Below are 20,673 nucleotides of genomic sequence, written 5' to 3'. Positions count from 1 at the left end.
TACTTACAGGGAGGTTGTAAGAAAGATGGAAACGGACTTTTTAGTAGGGCCTGTAGCATAGCACACGGGGTAATGGTTTTAAACTAAAGCAGAATCAATTTAAGATAGATATAAAAAATAAGTTTTTTTACTATGGGGTTGCCCAGAGAGGTGGTAGATGCCCCATCCCTGGAGACATTCCAGGCCAGGCTAGACAGGGCTCTGAGCAACCTGATCTAGTTGAAGATGTCCTTGCTCATTGCAGGAGGTTATACAAGGCAACCTTTAAAGGTCCCTTCCAATACCAACCATTCTACAATTAACTGTTTAGGAACAGCCCCCACAAACAAAAAAAAAAAAATATACAATACAATGTGGGGGTAAAAGTTTAAAATATCTTCTGGTAAAAGAGGAAGAAAGCAGAGTGTCTCCTTCCTCAAAACCTGATGCTGAAAAGTAGTCTGCATTACCTCACCTTCAGGAAGAGTTACAGAACATATTAAATTGAAATGTTAAGGAAAACCACAAGTTCTGCAGAGGATCAAATAGAAAATGTGAAAGTACAGTAAAGAAGAGCACCCATGTTGGAACCAGCTAGCCACTGAAGAGAGATGTGAGATTATAGAGACACAAACAGCCAGGAGAAAAGCAAGCAGAAGAGACATCTTCTGAAAGATTTCAGTAACAGAGATGTAAGGAAAGAAAACCAAGCACCACAACAGTAAAACTCTGAAGACAACTATATCGCTGTTTTCCAACATTACCATTTGCTTCATACTCAGAAATTGGAAGTAATAAGCTGTTACAGATAACAGACTGTTAAAAGATACGAAGTTTCAGTGTCATGTCTGGAGATACTTTTTCAAAAGTATGTTAGCCTGCACATGTTGTTCCTTTCTAAAAAAACTGTCAAGCTGGGAGACCATGACACAACATTCTGCATCTCAGCTTGCATTAGAAGAAAACTTCAAAATGAAAGCACACTTTCACAACTCTACTCACTTCACAATACTATGACATATATTGGCAAAGCTATTCTCCACTAGCACAACTCTGCCAACACTTGAGAGCTCAGCCTCCCATTATTATTCTAATATCACATTATTATATCATATTATGATTCTAAAATCACATTATTATTCTAATCAGCCTTCTGAATGTAAACTGGCCTAGATCTTAAACTCATCATTGTGAGATACAACAAGAACAACAACAAAAAAAACCCTCAGGAAAAACTTTAGGGGGAAATTTAAACTCTTTTGAGCTAACAAGTCGACTGGCTTGAATTTAGCTAATTCACTGCCAACTGACGCAGCACCTTGCGTGGATTTTGGCACAAGACATGCAAAATGATAGCTTAAGACACAGATAAGCAAAAAAACCCACTCAATTTCAAGAAACATGGAACAAATGGGTTAACGTGAGCCTGGGAAGTTGCAGGTCTAGACATTTCTCTTAGATTGGATGGAATAAAAAAAAAAATTATGAGGTCAGTAAGGTGCTAATCATGGTCAGAACTCTGAAATACAGTATTTGGCTTGAACACAAGACAGAAAAACTGGGTAAAACTGGATTTTTAAAAATAATTTTTAATATACATTATTTTTCATCTATATAAAATAATTCTGGTAACTGAAATATCAATAAAAACGCTAATAAAGAAAGCTGTCTACAAGCTAAATTAATAAAAAGTGAGATGAAATACGGATTCAAGAATTGTGTAACAGAAAAAAAAAAGTACTGGAGGAAATTAAGAAAAGAAAGGTCTTTTCAGAAAGGGACCAATCAGAGTTGCAGGAACCAATTGAAAAAAATACAGACTTACCATCATAATCTCTACAGCGTTTCTTTGGCAGCGGAGGTCTTCCATAGGAGTTGTGGTCCAGCTGCTCTTCATGAAACTCTGACCAGCTTTCAGTAGTGTTATTTCCATGATGAGCAGGAGCAATAACAGTAATAGTGCTGCTCAGTGTAGGGACAGGGTAGTGGCCGGATGAAATACTTGTCACAGAAGAAACTGGAGTATAATTGTTCTCTAATGGATCTGCTCTATCCATATCGTATTTTGGCTTTACCAGATCCCTATCTGTAAAAAAAAAAAATACAACCAAAAAAACATAGTTACACTGGATGATTCCTTCTGTACCTTTTCTCCAGAAACAGCCACTAAGCTACATAAGTATCTTTATTCCACACCTGTTCAACTCAAAATATAAAAATGATAATTGAAACATTCTACAGGTTGCCCAGAGAGCCTGTAGAGTCACCACCCTCAGAGTTATTTATAACCCAACTGGACAGGGTGCTAAGCAACTTCTTCCAGTTTATCAGCTTTGAGAAGGGGTGTTGGAAGATATCACCTTCAGAGGTGTCTTCCAACCTCAATTATTCCAGGATCCTTCATTCCAAAGGTTTAATCCGAAAAATAATCACCTTAAAAGTACACAGTCAGCTGCTGGGCTATTTTAATAACAGCTATACCCACAATACAGCAGAAACCCTGTTTAACTTCAAGCAGAGTACATCTTCTGTAGTGCTATGTTTATTCTAAGAATTTCAGATAGAAAATTATTCTGAATATAGAAAAACAATAGGCAAGAAAAAGATAGCCACCACTTGAAAATATTACAAAAGTTACACATCTTTCATGCTTCAAGACACTGTAACTGTTATATCTTCAAGTTGTTTATCTTCATTTTACCTGCTTTGACGTGACTGGAGTGACCAGATATAGCAGTGACATGACCTTTTATTCTGAATACATACAAGCTGTTACACGAATTTTCTAGTATTACCATCAAATAAACAGTAAGTATCCAGATTAAGACAGAAGAATTCCCTCATGAGATAGATCAGTAGACTTAAACAACCCCCCGTCAAAGGAACATTAATAAAAATGTCTTAAAGATAGTAGGTAATTGTGCGCAAACCATACTTTCCTTAATGTGCTTAGAAAAAGAAACAAAGCTTTCACTATATTGTCTATATTACTATTGCAGTTTATGTAAAATAATCCTTGAATTAAGATTTAATCACATTGTAATATTTTAGTTAAACAGCCATATGCTAATTAACTGCCTCATTCATAAGTTGTTTGGAAAATATCTGCTTGACTACTCTCAGAAACTCCACATTCCTACTTTTAAGGCTGAGTTAGAAAGGCCCATTCTACAGAAAGAAAATAATACACAGGAGACTTACATCAGACTAATTTTTTACCTCTACTTTGTTTAAAACACAGTGAAGAGATTATAAAATTACTCTCAATGCTCTTTTTCAATTTATCAATAACAACTACTGGGGGAAAAAAACCCACTCTTTTCAGCTGAACATCCAGCTCTGTTTTTAAAGCTTAATTTAAAAAACTACTTTACTGAAGCCTTAAGTCCTACAGATACATTTGCAAATGCAAACATTTACTGTAATAATGTCAGTCCTTGCCTGTGACACCAAGGAGTGGGTATTAATTTCTGTATCTTCCCAAACAAGACTCTGAGTTTCCTAAACCTTAATGAAATGCCCTTAACTTAGATTTTTCTGCCCCTCTTACAACATTGCTTAGAAGTGGCCAGCACAGTCAAAGGTATTAAAGAAGAGTGGAAAACAAGCACTGAAACATGATCACAAAAGCCTTATTTCCACAGAAAACCAAACCAAATTTTGACAAAGATACAAGAACAATAGAGGAAATTTTGGTACAACGTGAACAGTGTTTAAGCTTAGTGTCTAAATTTTGTAGGCAACATTCACCGTGTTTCAGAGACCAACTGTTGGTACCTCTGCTTCGTGTTCTGCTCCGGCTTCTGCTCCGGTCTCGATCCCGATCCCGCAATCTTTCTTTGCTCCAACTTCTACTTCGACTCCTGCTGTAGCTCCGACTCCTCCCTCTTCTTCTGTTGTATCGATCCCTGTAGGAATCTCTTCTGGGAGGATTTCGGTCATAATCTCTCTTTCGAGAACGTTCGTCTTTTTTCCTTTCATCACGGCTTCTAAACATGCAATGTTGTAGGTCAATTACAAGAATTATGGAGTCTCACTTTAAAATCTTAGCTACCATTAAAAACTTAAAAGTAACAGCAATGGAAAACTAGAGAAAAACTATAAATGAAATCTATACAACTTCCTTTCTTCTTTGAAGTTTTTTTAAATTATTTTATTTGGTTTATGCATTCTACTTTTACCATCCCTAGGATTTTAAAATGTGTGTAAAACACTTTTTCTGCACAATAGTGCACCTTCCCCAAACTGGAAACAGTAAAAAGGTTTCTAAATTAAAATTATCACAATCCAGTCCCAATAATGAACAGAGTAATTGTAATATAACAAATTTTAATATAACAAAAATGCATCATAAAACTCAAAAGTGATAGTTATACACAACTTAGAAACTGTTTACACTGCCACTTATATACTCACAATTTAACCACACACATATAGAAGTCTTATTTTTAGGCTTATTAGGTGACCATACAGAAAGGAAATAATTTAGTAACACTATAAAAATCCAAATCCATCTAATTACTGATACAGTACAAGAGGTTAAACAAAAGTCATTACCTGGTATCTCTGTAGCGAGAACTTGACTGAGGAGGACTGTGATTTAATCTTCTAGAAAACTTTTTCTCTCGTTCTTCCTCTTTAACTATCTGAATTTATAGTATATACATTAGATCAAAACGTGAGTGCACTATTAAATAAAGATTTCTGCACCATCAAATAACAACAAAAACTTCAAAATGCTGAGCAAAGTCAGCAATAACACTGAACTGAAACAACATTTTTGTGTCTAATACAATTAAAGAATCTTCATAACATTAGATTTCTATTTCTAGGAATATTCAAAGCACAAAGTGGGAGAAAATAAAGCAGCATAAGCAATCCTTATTGTGCTGCACTGAAAATACATCTGCTTTTGCTACAGGTGGACAAAAATCCATGCTAAGATGGAAGGACAGATCTGATGAGACATGAATGTTCAACAATTCACACAGTAAGGTCTTTTCTTCATCAGCAGGTTAGCTGGTTCAGATCACAGTTAAACATCTACATGCTGCCAAACCCAGGCTGCTGTTGAAAAGGACAAACCTACTCTTCTGGCTCAAAGAACAACATAAACACTTGTTTCATAATAAGGATGTTATTTAGATCAAGCAGCTGGAGGAATGAGGACTGCCATTTGGAACAGCAGCCTGGATTTATGCTGAATTAAAGGGCAGCATAACTGCAACAGCAATCCTGAGCAAAGAACTAATGTAGGTTGTACTGCAACGCCTACAATACTCAGTAACATTATTTACATTTCCTTAGTCAGAACCACTTTGGTTTACCTTTGAAGCACCCACTTATGATGTGAAAAATTGTGCAGCAGTACTTGAACATATTAGGCACAAATCTTCTGATGTATTTTAATGCTGTAGTATAAGCTTGGGAACTTTTATAAATAAATAATAAGCACAATGAAGGTGAACCACATAAGCAAACTACACAGAAGAAGAAAAAAGACATACATTTAAAATAAAATCAATGCCTACCTCTTCTTTTTTTGTCTCTTTTTCTTGGTGCTGAAAAAATTCTACTTTCAGGCTTCCTGATGATGGCTGTTCTGGTGGAGGTAGATAGCTTTTTGTATTCACAGCGTCAAACAGTTTTTCCACGAATATCTGAGTTTCTAAAAGTAGAGAGTGTACAAATATCCATTATTCAAAACTTCAGTTAACATTTGCTTTAAAAATAAATATTTTTTCAAATCAACATCTACCAAGAAGTTAAAACAATGAAGAGTATTATTTTTAAATACTCAGCTGATAATTTTATATTTAAAAAGGATATTTACAGGGTCAAGAAACATGTCAACAATGACAATGTTTCATAAAGGTTAAAATCATTGAATTATTTGATGACTCTTAATAAAGTATCTGGAAAAATATTTCTGCAATATATACAGTGCTCCAACACTTCTAATTCTGGCAATAACTCTTAACATTCATAATTCTCTCCAAGGAATACAAACAGACACAAAGCATATATGCATATTGTGCTATGTATGTTTTTTAAAACAAAGTACTTCACTAAAATTGAATTACATATTTCAAAGTAACAAAGCTAATAAAGAGATAAGCACACAATTCTATGGTAAAAGATTATTTGAATGAACTAAACAAGACAGACGTTTTACTCAAGCTTAACTGTTATGACAAAGTCCATACCTTTCTGAAGAAATACATCCAGCTGATCAACACACAATGCCTTCAGTTCCTTTTCACTTTTATCCTTCTTTACCAAAGCCAGAACATATTTAGCTAGGGCAGATGGATCTGCATCACATCTGCAAATACATTAATTAAAAAAAAAAAAAAACCAGCAATTACATTACAGAAGTTAATGTCTTAAACTGGTATGGCCAATACATATAGAGAACTAAAACATTTCCTGTCAAAGTAACTGAAAAACACTCAAGGTTGGTTGTTTTTGTTTTTAGAGTCCAGATACGTAAGATCACTAAGCATCACCTTTCTTTTCTAGAGAAGCAGAATATTTCCAAACAATATTCTACAGAGCACCTCATCGCAAACTTGAAAGAACTTTAGAATGAAACAGCTCTGCTGCCTAATAGTCTTAAAAACGATTACAAATACAACAGATACTTCCATAATTTCTCAATTTTTAAATCAGTAATTCTGAGTGTAACACTAAGTGACTGTTAGTGGGGAAAAGTCAGTCTACCTAAATACAAATGAATACAGTGACACTGCAGAAGTGATCTATGCTATAAAAAGATTCAGACTCTCAGAGAGACTCTTTCGCTTAAATGTGTTTTTAAAGAATCTTATTACTAACTACATATGAACACCACAAAAAGCAGATTAACTGAAAAATCTTAATTTCGAAAGTCTAAGGAAAGTGTTCATACAATATTATCATGGAAACCTCTGTAAGAAGTACACAGACAATGCAGCGAAATTTAGGGGATCATTTTCTGTTTTCAGCATCTAAATTCAATCAATTTAAGTATGGAGCACTTCAGTGTAAAAACCTATGGTCTCATGCACATCAACAAAGAACTTGGAACAGAGTAAGCTGTATATCCACATTAAGTAGAACATTATTTAATTTAACTGATATAGCTTTTTTATGTTTCATGAATAGTAATGGACAATGAACTTTGTAGTGGTCTTGAAAAGTAAAACCTGCCAAAGCAAGTGAGAACACTGCAGAAAACCATTTCACACTTCATAATGCAAAAACAGTAACTAATGAAATGGTTAGAAAATGGTTTATCAGGTAGAACAGCAGCATTTTGTTAAACCATTTAATCCCATTAGTTAGCACTAACCAAAGGAAGACCTCAGACCTCACAGAACTGGGCAGGATTTAACACACACACGCTGATCATGTGATACAAACAGCTGGCTTTAGTGGTGACCCAAGTTAATGCTAGTGTTTTAAAAAACTACAAGTGGAAAAAAATTGCACTGATGCATCCTAACTGTACAGACTTCTAGCAAAAATAACTGAGAAGTAAATCAAACTGTGGTCAGGGAGCTTCATCAAATATGAATATCATGCAAATACTGTTCCAGCACAGAGGTCCACTAGTCACAATGATGGAATAAAACTGCAGTTCCTCAATGTCTTCCACATTTAACCAAGTGACATTTCAATGCTGAAGTTTAATTACAAATATGAACATCAATCATTTAAATGAAGTATGTTTTAGACACTGGGCAGAAGAAACCAAATCCTTCCCCATATCAGGCTCCCTAATTCCTCTCTCCAAAGAAGCTAACTCCGGCACAGCAAGCAACACCCTCTGTGCAAACACATCCACTGGGCAAAGGAAGCAGATCCGTCAGCATCCATTCTCAGGAGATCCTCTGGGTAGCCTGGGCCCAGCACAGAGTGCTCTGAAGTTAAAGGTCAAAGCTTCAAACATAACTCAGCATCCTCTAGAAAGCAGGTAACAGCAGAATTTCAATTCATGCTGTAAAAGCAACTTGAGCTGTATTAGCCTGCATTATTCACAGATACAGGAGATGGGAGCTCACAATCAAGTCTACATTCCAAAAGAACCCGCACACACCAAACTGACAAAATGCGAACAGATACTGTTAATCGAAAAACACATTGCACACCAGTTGAAAATGCTTCCGAATTGTTTTCCTTACACTATCACGTCTGGTTTGCCCCCATTCAGATTTAACAGTTCTTTATTCAGAAGCAAATGCTGTCCAAGCACCAAGCCATCATGGAGGCAGGCACATAAATAACCTCCCAGAGCAAGAGCAGTGGCACAGCACGGTCTCTGAGACTGCACCTGAGCACACCATCCAAGCAGATGAGCTAGAAGCCTGACACTGAACAGTGTTCCTCAGAGGCTGCAGTGAGGGTCCTTGTCCAGTACAGCCCCCAGGAGGCCCAAACACCAGCATTTTGTAACTTCTCAATGCCTGAATTTATAAAATTATTTCTTTTTTTTTTCTTTTTTATGGTTCCTCAGTGCTACTTCAACGTCACTACAGAAGATTTTCAGTCCTCTCCCAGTTTCATGCTGAATCATGACTCAGAAAATTAGCATGCTATTTTCATATTACCTATCTATAGTCATTACAGGAAAAGAATTTTTTTGGGGAGGGGACACTATTCATATGATAATTCTAAATTCTTTTCTTCTCCTTTCTATTCTCCACAAAAATCAGGTAAGACATTACAAGCTGAATTGTTTTATTTCCATTTCCACAAATCTGGTCTCGTCTGATAATATGCACATCAGCTGTCACTGTTCAAAATCAGCTACTACTGATTTAAATGATGACACATGCACTCAAAATTATTTAGTGTAAAAAAAAGTATGGTAAAAACCCACTGCTGTTACCTACTGCAATGTACTTTAATTCTTCAGCTCCTACAGTAGTGGCTATACAACAACCACATACTCAGTTTAAACTAGTTCCTCTCTTATGAACACAGTAAAAAATGTGAAATCTCATCTGGAAAGCCACCTAGAATCCAAAAGGTGTAACAAAAAAACCAAACAAAAACCCCCAAAACCCAAAGAACAAACAAACAAACTTGTTTAACTATAACAAACAACTGGCGCTTTCCTCCCTCCCCACCAATGACAATTTTGGAAATTTTTGCAATATTGTCCACCTCAGAATGACTTCAGAATTTCAATCCATCCACCCAACTCCAAGATGCTCTCAAGAAAATATTCTAAATAAAATGTAATTTTAATTCACAAAACACAGGATCACTTTCTCTTGTGGCAGTCCTGTCCTTTATCAGTCTGAATGCAATACAAGCTCATGTGAACAATGCAAAAAATTGTACTGACCTCTATTATTATTATTCAATATGTCAGTATAGAAATTCCCCAGTACACAACAGGAAGAACTTGAAGGCTTTTAAGTTAAAACTGTATTTATTTTGGCTATTCAAAAAATACTATTTATAAAAAAAATACTAACAAGCAAATTACTTCAAATTGATGCTAATTAAGCAATAATGAATACAATCCATTTTGTGGTAGAGATGGAGAAAATGTTTCTGTAAACCGACAATATGATTTTATGTGATTTCACTTTTTAAAATGAAACTGCTAATGATCTTTACACAGCTGAAGGCTGACTTATTTTTCAATCTACTGACTTGAAACAGAAGTCTCCCTTCTATCTCTGTTGTTCAAAGCTTGAAAAAAAAAAAAACCAAATGATCTGTTTTCTCCACACTACTGTGAAGACAATGCTTGTTTCTCCAGCTAGTATTTTAGATGGATTTAACAAGGTTATAGTCTGACCTTTTACTGCTTTTCAGACTCTTATAAAATGCTTTGCCTTTTTTTTTTTTCTAAAGATGATGCTAAAATTAAATTGCTAGCAACCCAAAGTGGTGGAAGAGAGGAATAACTGATCTCATGAAGTAAAAAGGTATTTAAACTTCACAGAACTGTGAATACAGGAGGTCTGCCGGAAAATTTCTGTTCTTCATAGCTATTAGAATTCTGGATATTATTGTTCATGGTTTTGTTTGGGGGAGAGCTCCCTTTTTAAAGCAATTCCTTTATACTTTTTCATTCAAACTGAATTCTGAAATGTTGTCTATAAATTCTCCATCCTTTGGTTTAATCACAATCTGCTAGTTTGGATTACAAGGGCCTGGAGCTTTTTTGATAAAACAAGTCTTATGTTCTTCTGTTTGACAGTATTTTCTTACAGAATAGTAGCCACTGTGTGTGAATATTAGGCAATATGTTTGCTGTATCTTTGTTCCGCATATGTAGATGTTTCACCCATTTTGAGTTAGTTTTATCAGTATTTCTAAATCTCTCTCCTGTATTTTATGCTCTGATAGATGACGTTGTTTCATTAAGTGATGTCACCTTAAAGAAAACAGAAAAGGCACGCAAGCTGATGGCAGCAAAACATATTGTGTAGCACAGGGACTTATCACACAGTATATATCAAGACATATTCTTGCAGATTATAAGATTAATAAAGGCATGTTCCTTAACTGACAATCCAGAAAAATAAGAAAAATCAGAATACCACCTACACATTTCAAACAGTGTAAGTAGCATTCAAAATTAAATTCAAGTCTAGTGTTCACTGAATGACACACACTTTCAGTTATTAGGTACAGGTTTGAATACTTAGCTTAACTTGAACATGGTGCAGTATGTCACAGATCTGAGCATAAATGGAATCTACACGTCAAAAATGTGACAAATTTAGACATAACTTCATTCTTATGCTATAATATGGCTACTAGAAAAACATTCACATGCATTTAAACATGTAAATGAACATTTCTCAACTTTGAATCCTATATCTACATCCCTTCAACTTTTTGTAGGTGTGTGCTACAAGCAGTAATACCATAAATTTCTCCTCCTGTTTTCTTTTTCATGCTTTCTTTAACAAACAAAAAGCAGTTGGCACGAGCAATGTGCACTTATTTCTACTGCAGCAAGTACATCCCAGGGCCTGCTACAATTAAACACCACAGCTTATTTTCTTACACCATCTTGCTCAATATATGTTCCTAACTAGTAATGCTAAATGTTTTTGCCTCTAGTAATGCTTTTTTTGCAGAGTCTGTATCAGTCAGAGAATATACAGTGACTACGACTCTATAATAAACAAGGAAGAATGTTCTGGTAATCTTGCTTTAATAAACAGTAGTTAATACACAGGCAGATGGAAGAACTCTCTTGCTACAGCTCTACATGTTCTTCAGAGAGTTATGTGGATATCCCCAACTGTTAACCACCAGAGGAAAGCTTCAAAAAGCAAAGTAACACCGTGTCAAATATTTTGGTCAATTGTAGGAGCAAGAGCACACAACTGCAACAAACCTCACAGAAGAGTTCAAAAATCCCTCTTCCGAAATCCTTCTGATCTCATCTGGTTTTGCAGTCATTATTTGAAATTATCATTTCAAATAAAGAAAACAGAAAAGGAAAGACAAAGTTGTTATGAGTAAATTTAAGCCATATATATTTCTTTTAAAATAATGAATGTTTGAGAAGGGGGAAATAATTTGGCTGAAGAGGACCCGGTTCTCTGCACAGTATTTAATTGCTTACTTTGCAATTCATCAAAAGCCACTCAATCTACCTGTTTCCAATACTCACATTTTGATTTTTATAATTATCAGGCAATTACAGGCATCAGCCTTAACTTAGAAATTCAGTGGATGTGGAATACATGTTAAAGTTGTTTGCAAAAAAAAAAAAATGTTACTGGCATAGTTGTACGTACAAAACCCCTTGTTAACAACAGAGCTTATACTGACTTAGAAAGACTTCGCCAGAGCAGCTAAAAGTAATTCAACAAGGCAGATAAGCTAAACCAGCAAAATACCTTTGTACATAAATACTGCACAAGAACCATTTTAGAAGACACTGAATAGAAGCATACAATAAATATCTCTCACGTCTTGAGAAAAAATAAACACAAACTTTGAATACAGTGTACTGAGGACATATTTTGCCAGGTTAGTGCCTATGAATGTGTTTAAGCATCAGTACAACAATACATATTAAAATGAAAGACAAAACATGCTGTTATTTGAGTGTTTTTAAGGTAAAAAGTATCAAAAGGGAAGGCAGATCTAAAAGCCTCTGCTGGACTAAATATTCTGCAACCAACTGAGAACTTTGGGCCTATCTCCCCAACAGAGCCCTGAACACCCCACGAAGTAAATACTGAATGTACAGCCACTATAACTCCTGTTACAATACTCACACTGGCAGCAAACAAAACTCCAGAACAAACTCCTGGTGAATTCTTAAACCAAGGAGAAAGACAAGCGAGGAATTAAAAAATGGCACACAGACTCAAGAATGATAGTTGTGAAGTTGATGAGAATACACCTGAAAAACTCACATATTTAAATAGCTTATTTATGTTGCCTATTCTACTCCAGTCTGATTTCCTCAAATAATGTTTTTCCAACATGACAGAGCACAGTGCGAATAAAGACACATATTCAATGTATACTACATATATACCAAGCTGAAGTCTTCTAAAGTATTAACTAATTAGCTTGAGGAAAGGTCTGAAATATCTAAATCCAGGTGGTTTCCTCTCAGGAAACCCCATATCTCCAGTGCTATGAAATTTCTCATGCTGCAAATTTATCATTTAAATGAGTTCTTAATAAGTAGCCACTTTGAACTATAGCCTTAAAAAAGTAATTCTTTCTGGTCATTTTTTTAGTAGTAGCATCTACAGGATTTGGTGCAGATGTGGTACTATGGTGCTGTAGTAAACACTACAGAAATCAGTGTAACAAGAGGATAATCTTTTATTTTGCTAAAAATCTCCTTGGCATGGCAAAACAAACTGCTGTTTAAATTTTACAGCTATTAGACAACAACTCAACTATTACACAGAAAATACATTCGATTTAAACTTTTCTATTAAAAAAAAAACAAAACTAGTATTCCAAGTCCACCCTCTGGTGAAAATGTTTGGCTAATGTATGCAAATTCCCAAAGGGAGATACACATAAGCAGTGTTTAACTATAGGGTATGTAACCTTTCCACCATCTGACCAAAAAAAAAAAAAAAAATATATATATATATATATATATATCCCATGATGAAACTGTCAAACTGTAACCTGACAGTTTACACAAAATGAACATGGTTACTCACTTAGGGGAAAAGCTCTGCTTGGGGGAGGGAGAGGAGTGAGGACAGAAGAAAAAAAAAAAAAAATATCCATAAAGTTTTCTTGTAATGACACTGCTTGTTCATTTCAGATATCTTTCATTGCCTTTATTTCAAACTAATGCCAAGACCCTCAAATCTCGAGTTCATTTTAGATAAAGCTAGTGTGCACACACTACTTTCTTAAATCATGAAAGAAACTACATAAGGCACGGGTTTTTTTTCTTCATTTTTTTTTTAAATGAATGTAGAGACCAAAACAGTGCTGCAAGTTCTGAAACCAGTTCCTTAACAAATGTAAACTACCACAATACATTGAAACCACAAAAGCATGTCTCAAGTCCTCCAGGCAGTGAATGGTCTTTCTGTAAAGGAAATAACACGTAGGTGCATGTCAGTTGTCATATTCTGATCCTGAGAATTTACAAGCTAATTTCAGAGTTTAGTTTTGTTGCCTAAAGACTAATATATACATAAACTTCTCTAGACTACCGCTCAGTCCTTGACATTAACCAAGGTGGACATGGTTATGTTTGAAGGTTGAGACATACTTCGTATTTGCAGGGCTGAGTGGGTTCAGAAAAATGTACACTGCATATTGGGCAGAGTAGCTAGTCTAATTTAGGCAGTTGTACCATTCTGTTGTGTTGCTACTAAAAAAGATCTATAAAAAGCAACAGTGTTTGATAAGTAAAATGAATGTCAGACTCATTCAGCAAGACCTAACTTTCACCTTGAGACACTACTGTAGATGAGAAGGATGACTCCTGTAATGCTCACTTACATTAACTTTTTAACAGTACTTAAAGTAACAGAAACACATTGAGGAATCCGACAGTCTCCATTGCTGCTACATAAGTTACTGATGTCATTACAATAGCTATCGTGATACTCAGACCTGACATGTCCATACAGGTGCCACAGGTAACCGGGAGCTTAAAATGCCCCGTCTCCATTCAAGAGAGCTCTCTTGAGGGAGAACGGCTGACAGCTTGCTGGTTGTCCAACAGAATGCAGAAAGCAAAAACCCTGTCTCTATGACTTGCTATGCAGCCAAGGGGTTCCATTTCACTGCTGTTCAGTGTAAGAACAAGAAAGGTGTCCCTTAACAGAAATAATTTTCTCATCTTTATTTTCTTCTTTCAAATACACCTTTAATATCAATATTTTGATTCTATAATCGTATTTTTTACACAGAAGCTTAGCTTGATGAATTTAACAAAGAAAAAAAAATGACAAACAAAAAATAGAACAGTGACAGCATAACTGAATGCCAGAGCATACTGACTGTTTGCCATACAATATTCCAATGATAAATATATTCAAAATATTCTTTAAACAATTTGTATTTTATTCCTTCTGACGAAGCAGTTACAACACCATGATCATGTACAGAATTAACCAATCCAGAAAACCTTTCCATTTTTATGAGGTATATCTAAATACTGCATAAACATTGTTTCAGGTACTTTTAAACCTTCCTTGGAAGTCTGATTAAGTACATAAACAAACTTTCACAAAAATTTAAATACAGCAAAGTGGAAAAAAAAAATAAAAATGGGAGTCTTAATGAAGTTTTAAGTAAAATTCAGTGAGCCAGCAGATTTTAATTAAATTTGTTTTACACAAAGTAATTAAAAACAAGAAAAAATTCCACTGTAAAGAATTAGGGCAAGGGGGAGAACATCACAATGTCTTACAAGGCATAATGGCGAGTGCAGCACGGGTACAAAAGAGCTAATTTTTTCACAGATAGAGATTCAAAGAAATTCAAGAAAAAAATGAAAAAGACATCCCTGTGTGGAACTTAGCCAAGCCAGATCCTGCTATTCCAGCAGGGATTATCTACACAGTTTATACAGGATCTGGAACAGATTCACAGAGAAGAAATTCATCACAAGAGATATGGCTCAGTGAAGACTTTGTTAGTACAGAAATTAGAAGTGACAGACATAAAATTATATTCCAAATTTAACATTATATTCAAACACTCTACAGGATCCATGCCATGGCCAAGAAAAAGTATATAACAAGCATACTGCTGTTTGCAAGAAGTAAGAAGACTGTTGACAAATGCCTTCTTTACAGAGCTGACTGGAATTGAACATACAAGACAGTTCTAGTCAAACACAGAGCAGCTTCAGCACCAAAAGTACTCTTGCCACTTCGTTTACACCACTATTACATTCACATAGATGTATCTGTAATGGTTCCCTATGAATATTTACTTAGCTGCCCAAGACTTAGTTCTAAAACCATAAAAGCAGCCTCTCTTTTGAGAACTGTATAAAGTTACTAAGAGGATTACAAGCCCTGAGCAGAGCTGGACCATGGATGTGCTCCAGCGTGGCAGCATTTGCAGTTCCCGCCTCACTGCAACAGGAGTAAACTCAGATAAGGAGTGTTTGCGTGGAGAATCACCAAGGCTTTGCCAAAGGCATTAGAGCAGTGAAAACCAAACAAAACCCCAACAATCTACCACAAACAAAGAATTCTAAAACTTAAATTCTCCATCATCCCCTTCTTGTCTATTATGAACAGTGTTTCCCCAAGGCACCATGTGAAAGCAATCCAACAACCAAATTATGCCCAGTCCATACAATTACATAACACACTTGTCTCATTACACTAAAAAGTTAGCATTCTTGCTAATGCTTTATAATAGTTTAAAGATGAAACTTAATGATAAAATTAAACAAGCTTTATGGATATTGCTATCTTCTAGTTCTGAAACATTATGTTTCAGAAGCACATGCGTTATGGCCTTTGGAACAAGCTATACATCCTGATTAAAGACTGCTAGCTACTTGGAAACAGGTAACTTCGAAAATTAAGCATGTTCTAACTATTCAGCTCTGGGTACCTAGCACATAAATACAGACTTAAAGACAGGTGTATAAAATTTATTTATGTATCTTCTTCAATACACTTCTCACCTTAAAACTACTGAGACAACACCTCTGTAATGGTTTAATGCAGTGGTGTTTTCTTTGTTCTAGTTAAGAAATTCAGATGCCTATCTTGCAATTAAAGGTTTCTGAAAGAAATATTGGCACATTTTTTTGTTTCATTAAAAGGAAAAAACAAGTAAAAAATTATTTTCAAGTTATGGTACCACCTCCAGACAACCAGCACCAAGGGCTTCACTGTGCTAATATCTCACTAACAACACTTACTTCTTTAGAAGTAAATGCACACTAAAATTTTCATACAGCCAGAAGCTATGGCTGTAGGCACAAATTTCAGAAGCAGCTCCAAAAGTATCTGACTGCTAGGAAGCGATAATACTTCCCCACTGATTCCAACATTTATTGGAATAATGCAGTTACATAGGAGTCTGCACAAAACTGAATGACAGCTGAATTTAACAGTCCCTGTTGGTTTGTTTCCTCCCAAAGTAAAAGGTTCAGGGAACTCAACATACTCCAGGACAGCAATTCCCTTCCCCACAACACTGTTTTACAGCATGAGAAATGCATTTAAACTGCTCACACACTATATTTAACTTAACAGAAATACGTTGGTCCTTTCAGTACTAAGAAGCAGAAAATTGCGCTGATCACAAAAGCTGAAAATCACAATTTCACCCTTTAACTGCTTATTATCACTAGCAGGTATCACGGTGCAATATTAAAACAGAGAAACATTGAATAACTCGAGTTTGTTACCAGAAAAACAAGTTACTACAACACATCGCTAATGAGCTTGAGGAGAATGACTGAAGAACCACACTGACCTCCAGCTAAATAATATCTGGCAATTTTTCTATTATTCTTGTATTGTGAATAGGAAACTTTTATTATGTACTGGTAAAGTCAAACTTCAGCTCCCGATGCATAATATTCAAGAGTGAGTAGAAAAAAAACATATAAATCAATTTTGGATAAGATCTGCAAAATTCAAAGAACCTAATGTATCTACTCAGGATAGAGATTTTTAAGTCAACTAAAGCCCTCCTGAAAACGCCACTAGCCGACTTCCAGATCTCACAGAATTTTAAAATGTTGCTTGTAAACTCTTTGAAGCTAACGTATCCATCTCCAGCTCCTGAGCACCTAAGAGAAAAGTGTGTACGATTAATCATTTAAAAATACCAACATGTATTTTGGAAATGACAAGATTTTCCAACAGTGACATCAAACTGCTGATTGCCATTAGCAGAATATTCATGCAAGAATGTATCCAGAGAATAACAGGGAGCATTCTGTACCTGAGGACTAGCTGGATCTATTACCACAGAACACAATGCACTCTGTTATTCTAATATTACCTTACCAATGTCCTTTGTTATTTTAATATCACCTTACATTGACCCAAAAGGAAGATTAATCCACCTTCCCAAAACCACACCTTTACAAGATGAAGACACGTATTTTTTTTCAAATAAAAAAATTCTTATCATAGTCTTAAGGGTCAAACCTTTTATACAAAACACACAGCGTAATTTGCTGCAGGCCTAGTTCTAAGTCCACTGAAATTAAGTTCAATACTCATCTATTTCCCTGTGGTTTGGATTAGGCCCTATGGAAAAACAGAACAGTAGCCCCCCTGCCAAAACACCAGTGAAGTTCTCCTAAAAATGTCCCAGCATTTTATAACTTATTCATTTTAGCATAAGTCATAAAAACTATACATGTACGTATATATACTTAACTAATGGCCATGGAAGACATAAAGCAGACTTCTTTTTTTCCCCATTCGATAGCATCAGAGTAAAACCAACAGTGGCCAAACATCTCAGAGGAAAAGTTAATACCAGAATAGATTTGTTACTTCTACTGACTCAGATCAAGCTCCAGCAATTTAATTCAGAAATGTTATAATGGTGTTTCAGAACTACAAATGAAGTGCATGTTTTGATCTAAAATGTCTACAGACACCACACCTCCAGAAGATGAAACCTTTAAAACCAAGTTCACATCTCATTTCCACTAAAATGTAATTCAGAGAAGGAAAACATGGACTATTTGCAGAAGATCCCCAATTACTCACATGAATGTTATGCTTAGAAGCCAAGTAGGTATTCACAAAGAAGCAAATTATTCACTGGGGTTCTTACTCCCAAGTGTTCTACTGATGCAATTTTTATTCGGGTGGAGGAAAACACGAGAGTAACAAATATCAAAAACAACCAAGAACGACGTGGGACGAGTCTATGGAAAATGCTACTGGGAAGATGCCAGGATCCTGGAAAACGTCCCAGTGGCACCCGAGCTCTCTCAGAGAGGGTTATCGGACAGGCTGTGGCTATTAACCTGGCCCCGACTGGGGCTGAGAGCAGGGAACAGCGAGCTGCACACGCAGACACACCATCTCCCGCTCACCCTGGGCTACAAAGGGAAAGACGAATGCAGTCGCTAGGGGGGGAAGCTGCATCCTCCGGAGAAAGACGGTCCTACCTCCCCGTCGGGGACGGCCACAGAGAGCGGGGGAACGACGCAACCCAGGGGAGAGAACCAGCGGAGAAGGGCGCTGGGGAGGCAACTCCCGGGCTGTCCTCGGGCCCTCGGGCCTCTCCGGTACGGCGTTCCCCGCCCCTCAGCAGCCCCGTCTTTTCCAAGTGAAGGTTTATTTGGGGGGGGGGGGGGAGAAAGAGAGAGAGGAAGGGTCGCGGCTACTCACATGGGCTCCAACGTTTTGCTGAGCCAGGATTTCAGCGCCTCGAAGTTTTCTATGATCATTTTAACCACCATCCAGAGCGGCCCGGGCCCCCCGCCTCCCCGGCAGCAGCAGCCGCACCAACAGCGCCGGCGGGGTCCGCAGCGCCCCGCCGGCCGGGACCCCCGCTCCCGACGCGCCTCCCCTCACGCGCCGAGGCCGCCTCCCGGTTCGGCAAAAGCCGCTTGGCAGGGGCCGGAGGCCCAAGCGCCACGAAGGGGGCGGAACCAGCCGAGCGGCGGCTGCTCCCTGCGGGCCCCGCTCTCGCCGCTCCTCGCCCGGTGGAGTGCGGTCCAGCTGCTCCGCAGTTCTCCCCTCTCCCCCCCGCCTCAGGCGGAGAGCAGCGCGGCCGGCGGGCCCAGAGCGCAGCTCCCAAACACACCGCCCAACCCGCCCGCCCCGCTTTTCTCCTCAGCCGCAGAGCCAGACGGAGCGAGCGGGCGAGCAGGTAAGATGGCGGCGCCCCGCTGCCGCGAGAATAAGGAGTTCGCGAGAGCGAGCGGCGCGCGGGGGCTGCCGGGAGGCGGTGCTGGGCAGAGCCGTGCGGGAGTGCGGCCAGGAGAAGCCTGACGCCGCCCGTCGCCGCCCCACCGTGAGGGGGGAGCGACCGCCCGGCCTGCTGGGTGGGCGGGAGAGTGCCGTAAGGGAGGGAAACGCGCCCTGGGGAAGCAGAATCACAGAATGTTAGGGATTGGAAGGGACCTCAAAAGATCATCTAGTCCAGTCCCCCTGACGGAGCAGGAACACCTAGATGAGGTTACACAGGAAGGTGTCCAGGTGGGTTCTGAATGTCTCCAGCGTAGGAGACTCCACAACCTCCCTGGGCAGCCTGTTCCAGTGTTCTGGCACCTTCACCGTGAAGAAGTTACTTTTCAAATTTAAACGGAACCTCCTGTGTCCCAGTTTGTACCCATTTCCCCTTGTCCTACCATTGGTTGTCACTGAGAAGAGCCTGGCTCCATCCTTGTGACACTCACCCTTTACATATTTATAAACATTAATGAGATCACCCCTCGGTCTCCTCCAAGCTAAAGAGACCCAGCTCCCTCAGCCTTTCCTCATATGGGAGGTGCTCCACTCCCATAATCATCTTTGTTGCCCTGTGCTGGACTCTCTCCAGCAGTTCCCTGTCCTTCTGGAACTGAGGGGCCCAGAACTGGACACAATATTCCAGATGGGGTCTCACCAGGGCAGAGTAGAGGGGGAGGAGAACCTCTCTTGACCTAATATACCCCAGGATGCCATTGGCCTTCCTGGCCACAGAAAGGGGAGGTGCAGCAAGGGCTGCCAGCCCGGTGACACAAATGCTCCTAAATTATTGCAGCTGACAGATTTTTTGATTTTTTAATTTTTTTTTTTTTTTAAAGGTGAGAGTAAAAAATTCCTCTGAAAACATGGGAGTTGGCAACAGAGCCGTGCATCTTCCCTACATGGGTCCTGCGGGGCGGGATAAGGTACCATGACAGGACTGCAGGTGCTGACACCAACCTGCCTGCGATGGTTACGTGGTGGTTCCCCAGTTCAGGTCGTGCAAGGTGGATCTGGTGGAGGAGCCAAGGCCACACAGCCACTCAGTCACCCCCAGAGGCAGAGATGGTGTAGTGTATGCTGCTGCTTTTGCTGGGACAGTGGAGTAACCGAGTGCTGACAGAAAATGTCAGCAGTACATCTAAGTCAGTCAGGTTGGTGGGCTTCCAAAAGACCAGTGTCTCGCCTGAACTCCCAAGTGAGGCATTTTGCACAGTCGATGAACAAAGGCGGGTATTTCAAGGAAATAATTCCTGCCACATTTCTTAGGACAGAGTGGACGACACTCAGGATGCCTGCTACTTTTTCTCAGGTAAAGACAGACTTCAGGTAA

The 20,673-nt window shown here is 38.2% G+C and overlaps 1 protein-coding gene across 13 annotated transcripts in view; it reads right to left on the bottom strand.

The window, feature by feature from the left end:
- RBM26 (RNA binding motif protein 26) overlaps window positions 1-19,201 on the bottom strand; it is a 65,006-nt gene extending 45,805 nt beyond the window's left edge. For 10 of the 13 annotated variants that reach the window (XM_082050065.1, XM_082050074.1, XM_082050072.1 and 7 more), the window contains exons 1-6: window positions 18,777-19,201; window positions 6,186-6,304; window positions 5,511-5,647; window positions 4,537-4,625; window positions 3,730-3,968; window positions 1,805-2,065 (exon numbers count right to left, since the gene is read on the bottom strand). In XM_082050065.1, coding sequence (XP_081906191.1) covers window positions 1,805-2,065; window positions 3,730-3,968; window positions 4,537-4,625; window positions 5,511-5,647; window positions 6,186-6,304; window positions 18,777-18,847 — 916 coding nt within the window. In that variant the 5' untranslated portion in view covers window positions 18,848-19,201. The remainder of the gene's footprint in view (window positions 1-1,804; window positions 2,066-3,729; window positions 3,969-4,536; window positions 4,626-5,510; window positions 5,648-6,185; window positions 6,305-18,776) is intronic. The other 3 variants (XM_082050066.1, XM_082050068.1, XM_082050069.1) reach the window with 2 other exon arrangements.
- Between the last annotated feature and the right edge of the window lie 1,472 nt (window positions 19,202-20,673).

The sequence above is a fragment of the Streptopelia decaocto genome (genome assembly GCF_964273445.1).
Source record: "Streptopelia decaocto genome assembly, chromosome: 1".
Classification (NCBI taxonomy): domain Eukaryota; kingdom Metazoa; phylum Chordata; class Aves; order Columbiformes; family Columbidae; genus Streptopelia; species Streptopelia decaocto.
The sequence above is the reverse complement of the archived record's forward strand: the minus strand, read 5'-3'. Positions and strand labels throughout refer to the sequence as shown.